General features: G+C 43.0%; 2 protein-coding genes across 2 annotated transcripts; both read right to left on the bottom strand.

The window, feature by feature from the left end:
• Window positions 1-13,664: 13,664 nt before the first annotated feature.
• LOC126560592 (uncharacterized) lies at window positions 13,665-15,510 on the bottom strand. The gene is given in 4 exon segments (XM_050216551.1): window positions 13,665-14,110; window positions 14,227-14,328; window positions 14,410-14,532; window positions 15,425-15,510. Coding segments are annotated over 4 exon segments (708 nt in total). The 3' UTR covers window positions 13,665-13,713.
• Window positions 15,511-16,371: 861 nt separating this feature from the next.
• On the bottom strand, window positions 16,372-18,436 carry LOC126560591 (uncharacterized). Its single transcript, XM_050216550.1, has 3 exons — window positions 17,881-18,436; window positions 17,391-17,822; window positions 16,372-16,536 (listed from the first exon to the last, which is right to left on the bottom strand). Exons 1-3 carry the CDS (start codon window positions 18,409-18,411, stop codon window positions 16,372-16,374), a joined length of 1,128 nt encoding a protein of 375 aa, XP_050072507.1. The 5' UTR covers window positions 18,412-18,436.
• Window positions 18,437-18,795: the final 359 nt, after the last annotated feature.

Raw genomic sequence — 18,795 nt, 5'->3', positions numbered from 1 at the left:
GCAATCATTCCAACAGCCAGGAGTGTTGACGTGTTTAACTTTGCTGCAACCGTGAAACCGATTGCACTCGCAACGGTGAATCGAGGAGGAACAAGGAGGATCGCAAAGAAAGGGGGTGAGGGGGGAGGGAGGAGGGGTGACTCCTCGCAAAGAGAAAAGCAAAACTAAAGCTCGTAAGGGATCCGTTTACAAACACTGTTCGTGATTTTTCACCACTCTTTCTCCCAGTTAGGTTTAAAACAATTCTGCGTGTGGGCGCCGCCGAAGCGTCCGTGCGCCCACTATCTGTGATCGTTTTTTCTTATTACAAAAAAAAAAAAACGGGAAAACCTGCTACTAAGCAAGCAAGCAAAAGCAAAAGTTCGGAAAATCTTTAGCTCCGGCTTAGCGTTTATTGAAACACTCTCTCTTATCTTATCACAATCACTACTAAATCTAGTATCTAGAAATTTAGCGAGGGAAAAGGGGAGTGGATGTGTTGGGAAGAGGGAAGTGGGAAAGTCTCAGAAAACAAGGGAAAAGGATGTACCAAGAAAGCAGGGATGATATGATATCGGGGATAATACCGATGGTCGAGACTGTGCTCGGCCCGAAGCGAAGGACAAAAACAGCACTACTACAAGGAGAACAGAAAAGAAGACTCACAAGATTTGGTTCTACTGTCTGTTGTAAGATAATGGTTAATTCATGTTTTTTTTCTGTTTTGTTTTACGTTTATGGTTTTTTTTTTAAATTTTATTTTGTGATTATTACATTTATGTGCACTAGTTACACACATCAGAGAAAAAGAGATCCTAGAAGATGTAATAATGTGTGCAAGAAATGCAAAGCCTAGCAATTACATTGCTCTAGCGTGTCCTGTGCCACACGCCTATCCTGTGAAGAATGGTTTGATTCGTTAAAGATTTTCGTTAATTTATTTTAGTCCTTAATCGTTCTAGCCCTTAAAAATGCCACTGTAAGACAAACGTTGTATGCACATTAGGAAGAGACAGAGCGAGAGATAGGGGTGCAAAATAGAGGAGAAGAAAAGAAAGAGACAAAGAGAAGAGTGAGAAAGTAATTAACGATCAAATGAGAAAACAGAAAATGGTAAAGATCAATCAATTGTTAAAAAACCATTTTACTATTTAAATACCAGTATATCTACATAATGCCAAAATGGGGACGAAGACAAAACACAGTAAAACAAAATGTAATTCAAATTCGGCAAACTGCAGTAAACCGGGCTCAATCAGGCAGAGTGGGAGAGACAAAACAAAAATCAAAGCAAAATGCAATTACAAAACAACACACAACAACAAAAAAATCCCAGTAATATACATTCTTCTCGATCGATCTTAAAAACGTATTTCGCTGTGTGTTATTTATTTATTTTATTTATTTTTGTATCTTTAATGTATATAGCAAGGAAAGAAATTACACTGGTCGTTGGTTCACACTCTTGCCAACTACACAACCTCGGGTTTTATCCTTGCACAATTCCGTCATCCAACACACAACAAACCCACCGAATCTCAATGCCATCGAACACACCCCTTGATCGATAAATTAAACACACTTGCGCATCAGCACACCCAAACACACGCAAACGCAAATACAAGGGCATGCGCAAGCAAATATGTACGCCCGCGGACAGCGCCGTTGTACAGCGCACGTGTACGCGAGCGTAGCTGCTGGATCGGGGAGTGGAAAATTTCGGTCGTAAAATCATGATAAATTAATGATGCTTTCGTTTCTCTGTTTACGTATTTGTACGGTCCCGTGCTGTATTATATACAAGCAGGTACGAGGAATTCATTTATCTTTAACACTGTGAACAACAAGGGTGTACTTTTGCCTCCCCCCCTAAGGCAATGGCTTCATCCCCACCGCCTCTCGGTTGTACGGGTCAGGTCTAAGTTCTGCGCCACGATCAACAAAGTTTCATCGAACCCAACCGTTCGGTTGGGATTTTCCCAAACCAGCCAACCATCCGAAGAAACTGGTTTGCCCGCGGACAGCGTTACCGCGCTGTACTCATCGGGGTTTGGGAATGTCCCACATAATTTCCTATCGAAAAATCCCCTGACTTAAAGAGCGCCATGAAGAAAGATACCACCGCCTTCTGATGACCAGAAAGTCATGACGTAGCCGCAATTGATGATCTCGTTTCTAGGAAAAACGTTTTGCTCGTACCATTGTTCATCAGCGGTTGAGTTTTTGGGCCTACCACCGGCAAGATAATGGTGCGAAATTCCAGGAAATGTTTCGACAATGTTTGTGCGGGAAGATAAATTTTAAAGGTTAGCGTTGGACAGCTCTTCCAGAAAATTGTAAAACGCAATTGGTTGAAGCTCCTGGAAAAAAGGAAGATTTGGTTGAAAATATTAGCACAAAGATAGTACGCTATTTACTGTTAACGGTGTGTTTGCTTTAGTATGGTACAAGTAATATAAAAACAAAATCTTTTGAATGTAATGAACCTTCTGTCTCTTCGTATATGGCGTGACTTTTACAGTTACGCATGAAACGACAGAGACCGATTTTTGAGGACCCTGTGTCCTATGCTGATCCATTGAAATATTCATCGAGTTGATCAAAAGAGCCGAAGACATTGCCAATAGTGTTGGTCCTTGTAAAAGTTGGTCTGTGTTAAACAGCTTTATGTGACTTCTGGAGGACTGCTATAACACTGCAAATACAACAGAAATTGATGAAGAATCTCGAGGCCTTATTGTCTATTAGAATTGTCGTTGCTAAATTTGTATCTATGGTTCAGATACTCATGTTCAGAGAATTCACTGGTAGTTTGTTTCCATCATTTCAATGCTTTTTTTGACAATTTTCTCTTTGGAATCTCTTTGTCTTCTTTCGGCTTTTCCTGCCGTTTAAAGGTCGGCGCCATTGTCGCCTATACCTCCGGACCGCTCCTATTCAGCATCCAACTATTCAGCATAAAGAATATCTTCCGGCAAAGTTCAGTGATCGACTGTAACGATGTCTGTAACGAATAGAGTTTTTCGGTCAAACCCTTATAGGATGACCTTATCCAATAGCCATGCCTTAGGTAACTTCCGAAGGACCTTCTGGGATAGGGTGTATTAACACATTACACTGAGGCTGATAATTAAAAAAAACTACACAATTATGGGGACAAATTCCATCCAGCTTCTAACACCAAAGCTTTTGCTGAGTAAAGTTAATTTTATACACAACCAGCAACTGTGTACTACACTGAGGTGAATATTTTAAGATTGTACTAAGCATTTCGACCTCGCATTCGGTTGAGTAACACCATGCTAGTAAACATGTTTACTTCCTGCTCGACTATTCACTCCCCAAAAACCCAAGTCCCCCAAAAACCTTGGCGCCGAACAAACACCATCCATCGGCCTGCACACCAAGTAAGCCACGAAGGCCACGAAACAATTCTTGAAAACAGAACCGCCCCTTGATACTGTCTAGCGGTCACCGACGTCACGCAGCTCCAGCCTCCAGCTCTTCGGACAATCAGTAACAACTAGGGAGAGATCGGTTCCGAAACGATCACGCTCCACGTGCGTGTGAAAGGGCGGAAGCGATCGCGTCTCAAAATACGAAAATTGTACAAGAAGGGCAAACAACGACGGCCCTTAGAGAGAGACACACGCTCGGTGGAGACTTTGAACCGTTTAGTGCGTCGCTGCGAACAGGGGTACACAACCAACCAAACGGTCTATTGTTTACAGGAAGGGTTTAAAAGCCTTTGACAGGTTCTTCACTGGGGGTGTAAGGTACAAATCAAGGATCATTGCCATATCAGATGGCCAACGACAACAAGCGGATGCTTTTTTACCGGTGTGCTTTTTTTTTATCAACAGTTCGGTCCGGTTTTTTTCCTTTCCCAAACATGCCTCATCATCTTCCATCCGTCGTGCCACCTTAATGAACATCCAACACCACCTACCCGTCAGCTGATTAGAAACCTTTTGCTACCAGTCTCTAAAGTCGCTACATTGTTTACCTTCCGAGAGTGGTTTCCTGGAAGTGTACACTCTGCACACCCCCGTTGAGGGCGTGTGTCGACGTTGATGGTGATGGTGGTGATGATGATGATGATGATGGGGTTCGTATGCGACTCGCGTAAGCGCATCAAGCATCAAGGGGGAACGTGCTACAGCCGCCAGCAGGTTCTATGAACGTGCGGCCTCCACACTCACCCAGAGAGTCCCAGAGAGTGGAGATAAATAGTACACATATGCACACACACACACACACACAAAGTATGATAACCGCACCCCGATCACGCACCGCACGGATGATAACTTCGTGGCGACGCATTATGACCAAGTAACCGATAGAAAATGGTGACCTTTTAAAGGCCATGGAGACGCCTGGCGCCTGGAACCGATACCAGGGATATCGGGGCGTTTAGTTGCGTTTGAAAAAATCGCTTGTAAAAATAAATTCGCTTGCAGCAGTATCTTGTTGCATGTGAACCTTGGATTGGTAACCCTTCTTGCCTAGTTATCTGATGCGATGGCCATTAAGATTGATCCTTTTTGTTGTTATATCAGGTGTAACTAGTTTTGACAGGAATGAACAGTCGCTTGATGGGAAATCTGAAACGAAGTTGCTAAGTAGATTCTGTTTGTGTTTTGCTTCTGATAAGATCAACTAGCATCAAAAGTCCAAACAAATCTTAAGCTGATGTTTCAAGTATCTTTAAAAACAGGGGTAAATAATTTCAATTTTCTTTTTTCATTAACTTTTACAAGGGAGTATCATCTCACAAAGATGCTCTCGAGATCTGATCAAGTCGGCGCAACGAGACATTAGTTACTAAATTCTCAAATATACAGAAGAATCCAATAAAAAGTGGCGAAAAGACGTCCATCGAATTTCACCAAAGGTTGGCTAAACATAATATGATTCTCGTCGCATTTTTTCTTATGATTACTTTTGTTTTATGTGCTCTGGAAGTAGAATGAAGATCTAGACAAAAAGTCCCCCACACAGACATTTGATAAAAAGTAAGAACTCTTACATTTGAGGTCCTTCATTTACCACCAAAAAGGACTGTACAGATCTGTTGGAGTTTATTACAATGTTACCCACACGAAAGAAACACAACAAAACGGCCCCATTAAGTGAGAGTGGGACAGCAGTGAAGCTGAAGCTGATAAGCTGCGCGAGTAAAAGTCACCCAGCAATGTTGCAAGTATGGAAAACCAGTCGTAACTGCAATCCGAGAATCGGCCACCAGGGTTCGGCATGGACGTGCCAAATAACATAAACAACAGCAGCATCAGTAGTAGCAGCAGCAACCCCCCCGGTGCAGAACTAGAGCTGCCTACTGACGTCAATGGGGCCTCGGTTCACTGATACCGCGAAACCATCATCCTTCGACCATTTGCTGATTTGGTCCCGGTCAAAGAAAGTGATGGAACACCGGAGGATGGGGGCGTTCTCCAGCAAAGCAGCGAGCAGCTAGCAAACAAACAAACAAGCCCGCTCTGTTGATGGTGGCCGGCGGGTGAGAGCCACTAGGTGAACGCGTGGGAAAATCACCCAAGCGGGTAAGCCGCTTGGTCAGCTCGCTCACAGCAGCAGCAGCAGCAGGGATCCTGTTCGTGGTTGATAGGGGGTGGTGAACGGGGTCCCTGGGTTCGCCCGGGTCGCAATAATAAGCTGATTGTGGTGGGATGAGCGGAACCGTCCGTGGCTTTAAAAAAAACTGGCAACGCAATAGCGGCACGAAGCATTACGCTAAGCGCGCTGATAAGCGCGAGGATCGTCCTGGTGGGTATTAGGTGGGCGGTGAGAATCTGGTGGTGCCGGCACTGGCACACCACTCTGCTCCGGTTTTCCAGCACGGATCGAGGGTGTGTGTGTGTGTGTTTGTGTAGATCCAATCGAGTACACAAACAGCTAAAACGATCCTCTCCCGGGACCGAGCTGCCCGGGTTCACATTCCAACGATGGCCTCGGCGCGGGGTCGTCAGTTCGTCGGATTCGCAATGAAGACAGCGATAGGGATGCGTCCGAGCACGTCCGGCTAGTACCGGCGTTCTTCTGACTGGTAGCAAACAAAACGAGATTCGCAATGGCGCACGAGACGTCGACGAATGAATCGGTCGTATCCGTGGAGGAGCCGGTGGACGGAATGGCTACAAGCAAGCAATTGTAGTAGTAGTAGCAGCAGCAGCAGCAGCAGAGATAGCGTCTGCGTCCGATAGCACTTGCTTTGCCAGCGGACCAACAAGGAGGGTGAAGATTCTTGACGATGATCACGCGTAGAGCACGTTCCCGGAGCGTGCTCAATGACACTGAACCGATGAGTTGTGGTTATTTGCTGGCAGCTCCCAAATGTAAACGAAACGAATGGGAAGATGATTGCGAACGCTGATTCCCTTACTACCGAATTGAGGGACGCCCCACGGGGCTCAGCTAGTCCCAGTTCTGGATTAGGTTAGGTGATATTGTGGGCTATTGTGCCATAACCTTCGTTTTTATTTTTTTTTGTGGAACAATTTGAAGGACGATCTAGTCGAATTACTGCATGCGATTAAAATGATCTTTCGAAGGAACAAAAAAAGCATGACTGATGCGTGAGTAATCAAAGGTGTTTTTACCCTCCAATGTTATCAATATTCCAGCAAATGTAAAGATAGCGGCAAGGTAAAAGTCCGCTAATGTTTCTGGTTTCCTCTACAACAGAAGATAATATTTGGTGTGATAACGAACCGGTTAGTTGACATACTTCTTTGTTGTAATAATCCAAGGTCTTAATAAGGTGAGTAGTAGCATTTACCCCGTAATCATTCCTCTTTCTGACAGATCTAGACTTTTAATAGGGGTCCCCCACTGCCGAGGGTGTGAACCTGCCACCCTGAAGGATACGTCCGCGTTCAAGGACACACCGACTCGCATATAGGGAGTGCATCGTTTATTTCGAGCGTTTCAAGATGGGACCACTGGTGTCACCCTTATGCGTTTTGTATGTGCGTGTATTCTCAATTGGACGGGCTGACACAGTGAACTCGCACAGCGTGGAGTACGTGCTATCCATGATCGTTCATCGACCGACCGACCAACCAACCGACTGACTGACTTTACGATGAGCAAGAAGAAGGTGCCGCAAATCGTCCGGATCGACGACCGCGTTTGCAATGGCAAGCATGTTCCGCTCAAGGACTTCGTTTCGCAAACCCGATCTGTTGCCGCCTGTGACCGGAAGATGTGTTTGTCTGCCGCACGATTCGGCAACCCACTTGTTACCTTGGCGTGGTCATTACACCCATGTTCCGTCACCGGGAAGCGGGCTGATGGAGTCGCGTACGTACCCACCGTCAGGCGGCACGAGCGCAAACACACAAAAACCGGAACCCTAACCTTCGGGCATCACAATGCACTCCCCATAATGACACACACGCCTCCCTGTCTCGCCCCCCGCCTTTCCCCCCCCCCCCTCCAAATATCGTGTCCCTTGTAGATGCTCTTCTCCTAACTTTTTGCCTTCTACCAGAGGCGACCGATTGTGTGTCCGCAATGGCAAAATCCTTCTTCCTCTTTTCCTAGTGTGCAATTCGATTGATTTCAGCGAACGTGAACGACCTAGAAACGGATCCGCAACCACCTCGTGTAGATAACCGCGAGTGACTTTTTCGCCAAGTCAATCTTCCCTGCATGGGTGCAAGAAGGCCAACGCCAGCCAACTGATTCGACCATGGGGCAGATATCGCGTCAGGCCATGTATTTGGGTGAACCTGGTCCATTCTTGGCACGGCTTAGATTCTCGTCTCGTGCACACATGACTCGCCCGGACTATGATTGCAGGAGTATGACTTTTAACAAACCCCCAACAAAAAATGGCTACCCTGACTGATAAGCGGCAATGCCGGGGGAAGTCTGCCGACCTGCCCGTTCGCTGTGGCATTGGTACCGGCCAATGGCCAATGGCTAAAAGGGGAAACCATTTTCTTATCAGCACCGGTTTCGGTTGGTTTTGGCCGTGGTTCGGGGTGTTACTTTGTTACGATACGAGATCCACGTGCATGGTGCGGGCCTTACAGCGTGTGACACATGGTACTGTGAGTGTGGGATTGTGCTCGGTACACAACAGTGCAACAGTGCAACAGTGCAATGTTTCTCGTTGTTTACATGGTCCGTATATGTGCGATTTCTTCGAATGTAGAACGAGCCCTACAATAAGCCCAGCCCTTTTCCGTTGCGCAGTTGCGCTGAAGGTGAGAGCGATAAGCATCGACTCGAGTAATGGATGGAAAGTATTTTTAGACAAAAAGGTGTTTATTTAGCTCTTTCTGTTAGTAAAAAGAAAAACAGTAAGTATTTGTTTTTAAGTACAAAATATTAGAATATAATAAAAAAGGAAAAAAAACATTGCAAAATGTTGTTCATAAACACTTAAATATACTTATTATTCCTGATACTTTCCCTTTTTTTCACTACTTACTCTACTCCACGCTCAATGCACCAAAACACACACCTTCCCACGGGTACTTACAAACGCCCTTCGCCTCACACACACACACACACGCAACGGTTCCATTTCTGTTCGCAAATGTGGTGATCGCTCGACCTTCGCCTGCTCGAAGACCTTGCCCGAAGTTAGTGGCGCGATGTGCGACGTGCGCTACACCACGCTACCCGCCAGCGTTCGTTCATCCGCGATCAAAACAAAGAAAAACGAGACACGAGACAGAGCAGAATGGAAAAAGCCACCCCAAAAGCACACGGTGACACTACTTCCGCTAGACAACGGCGCACCGAACAAACCATACGGGGCCGGGCGAGCGCGTACACAACCGGTTCCAAAAAAAAAAAAAGACGATGCCACCCCTCTTGGGCCTGCGGGATGATCTACATAATATGGCGGGCGCTCCAACGGCTCGAACCGGTCGGAACCGGTTCACCATGTTTGTTACCATCCCCATCTCCCAACCAACTCCAACTCGTTGCACCTACTTTATCGCTGCTCCGCTGCTGCTTCACCCACTGCACTGCATTCAGGCCCACCACCCACCGAAGGAACTATTTACGAAAACAAATCCACTTCACAACCCCCTCCCTTCCCTCATCCCCATCAAGTGGCGGCGCGTAAAAATCAAACAAGAGACCCTGAAGCAAATCGAATTAATCTGCAGTGGGTTGGGGGGTGGGGGGCGGGGGTTTGGGTGGGGGGGGGGGGGGTTGGGCGCAGTCGTGCGCCTGATAGGCCGCCGGCTCAAATGCCGCGTTTGTGTGGGGTCGCACGGAATTGATAGCACGGAACAAAAATAAACTGGCTGGCTAGGGCCCGGTCGGTGTTCGTCGCCGTGCGTTGTTGTCTCGCGCTCCAAACACCAACCACCGGGAGGGAGGCAGCCGGTTAAAGTGGACCGGTTTAAACCGGATTCGTTGTTTTTGAATCGTCTTCGTTTGCGGGGTGTTAGTGTCCCACTTCCTCTCGGAAAGGCAGGCGGCATATGGCTGTTCCTTTTCGTTTTCGTTTCCGTTTCTTTCTGGTCACTGGTTGTGGTCCAGCAGCCACACATTACGTATTCGGTTTGTGGTTTTTGCTGCAGCCAGCCTGTTTGTTGTTGCAGGTGAGCCCCATATGTACAATGGGGTGGGGAATTATTATTTGCATAGCAAAAGTTTGTTTTGAGATGAAATGAAAGAGTTGATTTTTTTGTTTTGTTATAGAATTTTTTAGATAATGTTTGAAAACAGTACACTGAATGGAAATGTCGGAAGAAGAACAAAAAAAAAAACGATAAATTGATCGTACCTGGCCAATCGACTCAAGCTTGTTATGATGGAAGCCTGGTAAACAAAGAATGTACGGAAGAGGGTTGACAAACAAACAACAGATACAAGAATTTTTAGCATTTTGTTTGGTACATAATTACTAATGCAAGCTCCTATCGGTTGAAAATGCAAAGAATCTGTGTGGATTTATTTTTTACAGGGTATTCCGGTGATTTTTTACCCTTTCGCATGTATTTTTGTTTTTGTCGCGAGGTTTTTTGACGCCATTTTCCCATATTTTTAGCTTCGTCTCATGATTTTCTGTCACTTTTCCGCAAATGTTTGACAAACGTTCCGAGGTTTTTTTTTACGGGTTTTCAGTTAGTTTGAGTTTGCGGTTCACAGCTTTTTGTTATGAGTTGGTAAAAATTTAAAAACATTCATTTTCTTTTATCAATCATACAAAAGTTCTAGTAAGTTGAAAAGAATAAAATTGAACTTGTTTCTATACATCTTTTATTTATTAAAACACACCACTACACATAATTTGTTTGTTTGATAATAAATGAGTAAAATTTCGTGCAAAAACAAAAACTAAAATATATGAGAAAACGTTGAAAAACAAAGTCAAAACTATTCGTGTGTTGTGATCCCCGAGTATACCGTACGTAACGAAACGCTAATTTGCGGCTGGCTGAGACTCTCGGCAATCAAACAAATATAAAAGGAAAAATAAACAAATCAATCAAGCGATCGAACGAGCAAACCAAAAAAGATCGATTGGAGAACTAGGTTAAAGTTTGCAGCTGACTGCGGATTGGGCAGCATTTTTTTAAGTATAAATTAGCGAGTAAGAGCTTGAATAAAGCAGCATTCTATCCAACTCCTTCGACTGATAATTGAAATCAAAGGCATCCTCCAGGTTTCAATTTAGCCGAAATTATTCCTATCAAGTTGATGACATCCTCTAGCCTAGAAAGGTTGAGTGGGGAAGTATCTCAATCCTTTAAACGGGACAAGGGCATAGCTCAACAATAACTGGGAAGGCATCAATTATCCTCGGAAAACTCTGTAAACAACAACGGTTTTATGTCTTTTTTTTAATGAAATAAGGACAGTTAAACATGTTCGATATAATCACCACCACCATTAAAAGTCCTTTATCCAGGAAGTTTTTATTTTGTGTTCAACAATCTTAATTGTTAATATTTGCTTTGAGACACAAGACTAAAAACATGGAAAAGGAAGGATTAAAATTCTGTTACGTTTTTTCAGCGCTTTAAAATAATTATCTTTAGTCGTTAACGCTAATCTTATCAACCCTTGTATAAAAAAGGGACAAAAAATCCGCGATTGGGTTGAGATCAGCATCGAGCGAGAAGCAATTCCAGTTGTTTCAGTTTTCTTGACTGTATGTTTCATTTCATGTTACAGTTCATGCTTTCCACTCTAAATGTTGTTTCTAGTGCAAGTTGTCTTCCACATACTGCACCAATATTTGATATGGAAACCGCTTACCCGTTCTGCATTACAAAACTCTCCTAACGTGGCTAAAGAATTGTTGGCTTAGATTCTAGACAGTGGCAGATTAACCTATGGGCGGAGTAGGCTTGCGCTAGGGAGGACCACCTAGTCGGTCAGGGGATATCGTTGGATAGGATATCGTAGCTTCGCCAGTCAAGGGAACCTCACCGGCAGGGGGCTCGCCGACTAGAGAACCCCTTTAGAAGACTTAGAATGATAAATTTTTGATGCATCAGTTAGGTAAAAACACTAAAACAGCATATCTTTCTACTATTTTTACATATTTTTGAAAGCATAATGGATAGTATTTAGCTAAGTAAAAAATCCCTCTAGTAACTTTACATCGAACACACATTCGGCACAGAAAACAACAGTAATTTCCAACAAAATATTATAATATCAGAAAAAATTTTTTTGAAACACTCGGTTCAAAAACCTTGGAAATATAAATGTTTGGGCTGACGTAGATAAACCATCGGAGGGTGTTAAATATTCCTCTGGATACGCTGAATCGAATACTGAGTGTCCTTGTTTGATTGCATCGATCATCGAGAAAGACGTTAAAGCGTTTCATTGATTGGATCTTGATATTTCATATTATTATCATCTGGATTAAAGTAACGGCATTTTTGCTGTTACCCCTTTTTCATCGAATCCGAATGATTATAGTATTTCAACGGTATTGTTACTGATTTTTAAATGCTCAAACTTGTGTTGATATAACTCTCTAAAGCATGCCAATCAATAATCCAGTAAAAATATAAATTTTAGTCATTAAATCCTGCATATCTCTAATAAAATTGACCTTTTTCTAGTAAAGCTAAGGATCAGAACGTCTCAATGATATTTTAATAGTATTAAAATCAGGTACGAAATACAGTTATAACTGTTAAATACTGAAAACATAATTCATTTGTTAATAATAAAAGCATCTGGATGGCAGTAAAGATTAATTTATATTTTCTATTGTTTATGTTATGCACAATCAATCAATGGAGACGCATGGTGCTTTAACACAAGTTTTGTTTTCTGTAAAATAAACTCGAACTAGAATTTGATTGTACTTGCTGTTATATTTAGGATTGATAACCGGCATGAAATATACGAACTTAAGAAGAACTTCACAATTGTACATCAAACTAGAATAGTGCTGAGCATGGATGCAAAGACTTGGCAAGCTCAAATAGTGAGAAAGTAAGGCTACCGAAAAAGCGCGACCAGGATAAACCTTTGCTGCACAATGATATTATACTGCGAGTGTATTTTGGAGAACTTTTGCAAGAACCTGTATCATCACCTCAAATAAGAAAGCTTTGTATGTTTTGTATGTATGTTTTTTTTTTTTTTACATTAGGTAGCTGGTTGTTATACTCAAAACTAGTTTTGTTTCCTAAGTTATCCATTAAGTTATCATCCACTTTAATGGTGTTCTAGGCCAAAACGACTTTTTGGTGTTGCATATGAACAAAAACATTATTCCATTTAAAATATTTGTAGCTAGTTAAACATCGAGCGAGACAAAATGACTTTGGAGAATTAGTTTTCCTTTTTTTTCGCCACAAAGCTCATAAACATTTTGTTTTATTATTTTTTATGTTTCGAGCTCCTTAGGAACTATTTATTAGCGTTGAACAATAAGAACTATATTTTTAGAAAAATCCATTTTCATCGAGGTAATATCAAATTAGAATATAACAGCATTCTGGACAGAATAATTTAGTTTTATTCCAGGTGGAGTATGGATCCGATTTCAGTGAAAGACATCTACCATACCATACCTCGAATATACGACGCTACAATTGCTATTGATATGCTTGCAGTAAAAATGATGGAAATTTAAGCGAATTAAAATAAGAAAAAGTCCTTCATTTACCCTAATATACCCCTAGATTACCCTGCATGGCTGTGTGACATTCTATTACCTTTAAAATAGTATTACACATGCTTAGATCAAACATATCAGCTTACTAATCATACACTAGGCAATAGTAAATGTAATCAAGACTGTTAATTCTGATAAACAAGAGCCTTCGAAAGAATTTACAATTTGTCGACAAGCAAACTGCAATAGAGTGTAGTGATTTTTTCAATCTCAACCAAAGACATAATGCATAAGACGAGGTGAGTGTATCAATGATCAGATGCACATATTTATTTGTACAAAAATTGACCGCTATTAACAGCGAAAATTGATCGCTGATGTAAGGTACGCACATGCAACAACCCACAACCAATGTACGACCGTTTCTATAGAGATCGTTTTAAAGTAATAAAATTGGACTCATTGAATTCGATTTCTAACGAGGGAGTCTTATTCTCATTTCAAACGCTGTAGACGCTAATGTTCGTTTTTTTTCTTTCTTCTTGGAACCTTGTTACACTGCCGGGAGAATACTAGCGAGCTGGGGAAGGAAAACAGTAATTAGTTGCTGGGGTTTAATCTTTCGGTTCGCTGTAGTAAAAATCATCCTCGTTTCACCCGGCCACTTCTTCCGCGCTGGGTTCGAATTCGAGCTTCATTTCGCCCGAAGCGATTCCTTCCACGTCTGCCTCGTGCTCCTGCGTATTCAGCCGATTCAGTGTCATCGAAATGTCGGCCGTTTGACACAAAAGCCCGCTGGAATCGGTGTTTTCGTCTTTTATAACCGATTCGATCACCATTGGATGTGTAATGACGGTCGCGGGCGCTACCGTCTCTTCGTAGTGTGCAACTGCAGAGGACGATACGATTATTTGCTGCTGTTGCTGGTGCTGTTGTATTGCATGAAGTTGTTGATTGTGTGATTGTGTGGGAACTGCTTGTGTAAGTTGTCTCATCGGCAATCCTGCATCTTCGAACGCTTTTTTCTTGAGCGTGTGTCGAATTTGTGAGCTACAATAGACACAACAGAGTGTGTACAATTAATGAATTTGCTTTTCATCCCATCCATTCCGGTAGGATCAGATGAAGAAACTGGACTACAAACGACAACATAAACGAGCACTTACACCGTACGTCCCTTGATGCGTTGACTGATTTTGCACAAATCTTCACTGAATCGTGTGACTGCGGATCGAAGCATCTCTATTTCTTCATCTGTCCATTTGCTCCTTTTGAACGTATGGGATGCAAACAGTTTATCATTTATTGAAGCAACCAGATAGGATTAAAAAAATCAATCAAAATCTTACCCGGTCGGGGAATCGGAAGAAGGATGAAGCTGCATTGTTAGCTCTCCTAAGCTATTGAATGCGGCACCGGCAGCAGTAAAAATCTCTCCAACCTAGAGGAAGGACATATTGCGTAAACGCTTGCTGGACTTAGTACACACAGGAAAGCAATCGGAAACATACCTTTGTGGCAGAATTCATATTTTACGGCCGCTTTTTTGCTGTTTAATCGGCAGCGATTTTCCAGGCTAAGCGATTTATCCGTTTGTAAACAATATCTGCTGTCAACGTCAAACATCAATAGAATAACTCGCATGACAGCTGTCAAATAAATTTTCAAAAATTGGCGGGTAAAAGCAACCGCGATGTCCGGTAGTGATTCATATCCTCACAAGATAAAAAAATGAAGAAGTTTTAGTCACATATGAAATCTGTTAACTGGAATTAGCCTCGTGCTAAATATAATAAGGCTAGAGGGTCTCTCCAACTAGGATTGAATCAAGCGAGTGAACTCCAAACCAGAACTCGGAATTGATTGCATCGAATCCATCAAATGTTTAACTTAAATAATTAGTCATTATCGTCGTCAATCCGTATCCAGGAAACTCGGCCCTGGGACTGTAGTTCTCTATCTAAGGTTGCATCCGATCACCGACAGGCTTGATTCCACTTGATCCAGCCAACGAGCACGCTGCGATCCTCTACGTCTCGTGCCAAACAGAACGCTGACGAGGACCTTCCTGCTTTCAATACCGTCAGGGTATCAGCACCGCCAAACAGCTCAGTTAGCTCGTGGTTCATTCTCCTATAGTCCTTAGCACCCGCTGTTCGAAAATGGCGAGTGCATTGGCGTCCTCCCTCAGCATAGTCCAAGACTCGTATCTGTAGAGGACTACCGGACATTGCAATATTTAAGTGAATTTCTTGTATTGCTGTAGTCTTTGGGATCGCAGGACTTTTTGGAGTCCCTACAAGATAGCAGATTGTACAAGGTACAAGGCAGCAGATCCTCAAGATTGTTGCCGTCAACTGATACTCTGCTTCCGAATCGGGCTCTCCGTGTTGCAGCCCCTCGGCAAGCAGATAATGTGTCTTCGTCGCATTGATCCTCAATTCAATCATATCGACCCCGCGTTTCAATCGCTTGGACTCCTCGTACACCGTCGTAGATGTCCGTCCGATGATGTCTATATCATCAGCGAAACCAAGAAATTTTAGAGTTCGGGAACCAATCGTGTCTCGGATGTTTTTTTTTTCTTTGTTTGCTTATAGAGGCTTTGAGACTACATTCGCCTCTCTGTGCCCCGGATGTCGAAGGCCGATCTTTGCATGACACACTTCAGACAACTACAACAACAACAACAAACAGAAGAGTTCGTCCCCTTGCTCCATATGAGTACATATGAAATCAACAAAGTATACACTGTCTGCTTGCTAATTTGCACTTTTTTTATGTACCGTATTTTCCCGCATAGTTAAAAAATTACCCACGTCAGATGAAGGGAGTCTTTATACACGATCAGATGGATTATAGATTAGAAGAGTTTGAAAACCCAACATTGAAGAGGTATGCCAGTGGGCTCGCTCACTGCATGGAGGGTTGTCAGCGAAGCGATTGTCGTCACGCCAACCATCTAAATACTTACTAGACTTGCGAATACCATGTAATTGGATATTCAGTCCTCAATACGGGGGAACGGCCCGGACGGGATTTGAACTCCGGCCCTGCTGTATGAAGACTGGCGCCGTTGTCGCCTCTCCATCGGTCCGCCCCTATGACGATGAATATAGCTTTGAAAAAAAAAAAACGGAGAAGTAAAGTTTTAAATGTCATTTTCTATTTTGCGAGTAATCAATTTCAAACCAGTGAATTTTAATTAAGTATTGAGGGTGAGAAGAACTCTGCATAGACCTGATAAAAGAGTTAATGCCACCGAGATCATACGGGTAAGGGTACGAGCTCTGTCTAATTTTGGCTACGCATTACAATGTCAACCGGGGAATTTTATGCTCTTGTGAAAATGCACAGCTATTGTTAGGGCGTTTCAGATCATTGGAAGAGTCCTCGGCATCGATAAACATCAAAGGTTCCTCCGGCGAATTGTGAAGTTGTTTCATGCGTAAAAGTTCATTTTCTCCGCATTTTGGCTAAATGTAATTAGAAAAAAAAATATCACGAAACAGTACGTGCAAAATATTATAGTCGCCCTTAACCTTCACAGTTTTCTGTACGTTGGCAATACGCTTAACACTGTCGTTTCATCTCAGGCTTGGCAAAATACCGGGACACTCCATCAATGTGAAAACGCGAGCTTAGAGAATGAAATCTCAGCCATCGCTCCCCGCCTCACAGTAGGGACACATTCAATGATCTTCGCCTGTGTGTTTTCATAGAGTTTTTGCACCGGTCGCTTGTGAGGACAGCTCATGAGAGGTATCTAAATTCGACAGGAGCGGAGCAATATCGTTGCCTACTTGATTGATCCCTCCAAAACTTGACAGGCTTTTCGAGGATATAGCAAACAAGTTCGCCGAGATATTGACTTGTTAAGGCTGATTATTGATTCAATCTGTGAGGTATAGAATTGCTGAGATGTGGTCATTGGATTATTCCACAGGATTGTAGAATCACAATTTTTTCCATCCATAGCTCAGGTATTTGTCGAGATTTGTCCGTTTTACAGCATCAGCTGCTCGAACCAAAAATGCGAGAGTCTACAAAAATATCGAATAAACCAATGGCAGCATCCGAGCGATGCAACATCTCGCTGATTGAATCAATAATATACCTGAACAGGCCAATATCTCGGTGAACTCGTGCATTACATCCTAGAAAACCCTGTATATGTTTGACTTATTCAACAGTCTGCTCTGGAACACAAGTCAAACCGTACAGGATCTCTTATACCTTGCTCTTACTGTGAATCTACGTTAATAAGACGAGACTTTAATACTAAGCAGGAATTAATTGTTTTATATTATTTTTCCAATTTTCAACATACCTTTATGTTGAGCATTCGGGCAAAATAGTCACAAACGTTGGAGTAGAATGTTTCCCCTTCACCTATGATCAAGCAGTCGTACTCATGGTTCATCAGCTCGTACGTGCTCAAGAAGTTGCCACTTTTCTTTGGCAAATTGGTATTGGAAAATTCTATCTTGTGCTTTAGCCCGAGTACTGTCGCAATTCGCAAACATTTCTCGCGCACTGTTTCCTCCGGATTCAGCAACAGTTGACGCGCCTGATCGATTCGTTCCTGAGACAGCTCGAGAAAAAACGTGTGCCTATCCGCTATGGAAACGCCAAGCTTTTTCTTACTGTCCGATTGCGTATATTCGCGATAATTTCGTATGATGTTCTCTTTCGTATCGTCCGCCTCTTCAATCGCGTCATCCAGCGTTAGTAGCTGCAAATTTTCCTCTTCAACCGGCATCTAAGAATTAAGCAAACTAATAACATCCAAATCGGACCGATGCAATACGCTAACCTACCGACTGCAGTGTTTTGATCATCTCTTGACAGGCAATCTGCTTTGCACCCTTTTTCGTGGCATGCATTCCACGGCGCACAATATCCCGGATGCGACACTCGTACTCAAACACCGGCGCATGGGAAGGGCCGTAATTGCGTACCAGCTCAATTTCGGGGAGCGGGAAATTACGCTGGATGCAGATATCCCGCACCTGGCTGACACGGTCCACACCCAGCTCAAGGGCGGCCAACGAACCTCGTTCTCCGGCTGCAGCAACCATTTCGTCCTCTTCCTCAGCCGGAAGATTGAGCACCGAGCGTATCAGTTGCCAGGCAGCTTCGTGCTTCGATTCCTGCTTCGATCTACCGATGCCTTTCGCCTGTTTACCCAGGGCGGACACCATGTAGGTGAAGATTTTAGCATTTGCACTGTGCGGTGAAACTTCGTCACTGATATATTGGTACACCGGGAGCGAGCACTTGGATTTGGCGCACATCTCTTGCAGCATGGCAACGGGCACTTTGCCCTTCAATATTTCCGCTTTGGACATCGTTTGTGAAAATGGTACGTGGTGCTGTAATGTGAGGCCAAACAAATCGTTTGCTGACTCACATGCCCGTCTAGCTTGTTCAACGCTTTGCAACTGTGGTACAATGTTGCATTCTTCGAAATAAACGACAGTAGTTGGTTCTGTTTTTTGTCGTATTCCGTGTGCAAGTTTACATTAGCAAGTCGATTGCTTCACAGTCACCAGCTTACAGCCCCAATTCTCGTCCAACTGGTTTTGTGATGCATTGCTCATAATCAGTAAAGATTGTTGATAATAATGATTGATTATCGAGTTTTGTGTTTATTTTTTTTATAAATAAATAATAAAAATTTATTTTTTAGTAATAAATAATATTTCATAGCGCATAGCAGAATAAAAAGATAT

This window comes from Anopheles maculipalpis, chromosome 3RL (assembly GCF_943734695.1).
Source record: "Anopheles maculipalpis chromosome 3RL, idAnoMacuDA_375_x, whole genome shotgun sequence".
NCBI lineage: Eukaryota > Metazoa > Arthropoda > Insecta > Diptera > Culicidae > Anopheles > Anopheles maculipalpis.
Note: the sequence above shows the minus strand (reverse complement) of the source record. Positions and strands in the feature narration are given on the sequence as shown.

Bases quoted from the DNA above. Each gene is read 5' to 3' on its own strand.
- LOC126560591 (XM_050216550.1), bottom strand. From the start codon at position 18,411: ATGTCCAAAGCGGAAATATTGAAGGGCAAAGTGCCCGTTGCCATGCTG. The intron at 17,823-17,880 runs GTAGGTTAGCGT...CTTAATTCTTAG, and splicing joins TGATCAAAACACTGCAGTCG to ATGCCGGTTGAAGAGGAAAA. The intron at 16,537-17,390 runs GTATGTTGAAAA...AATTACATTTAG, and splicing joins CCCGAATGCTCAACATAAAG to CCAAAATGCGGAGAAAATGA.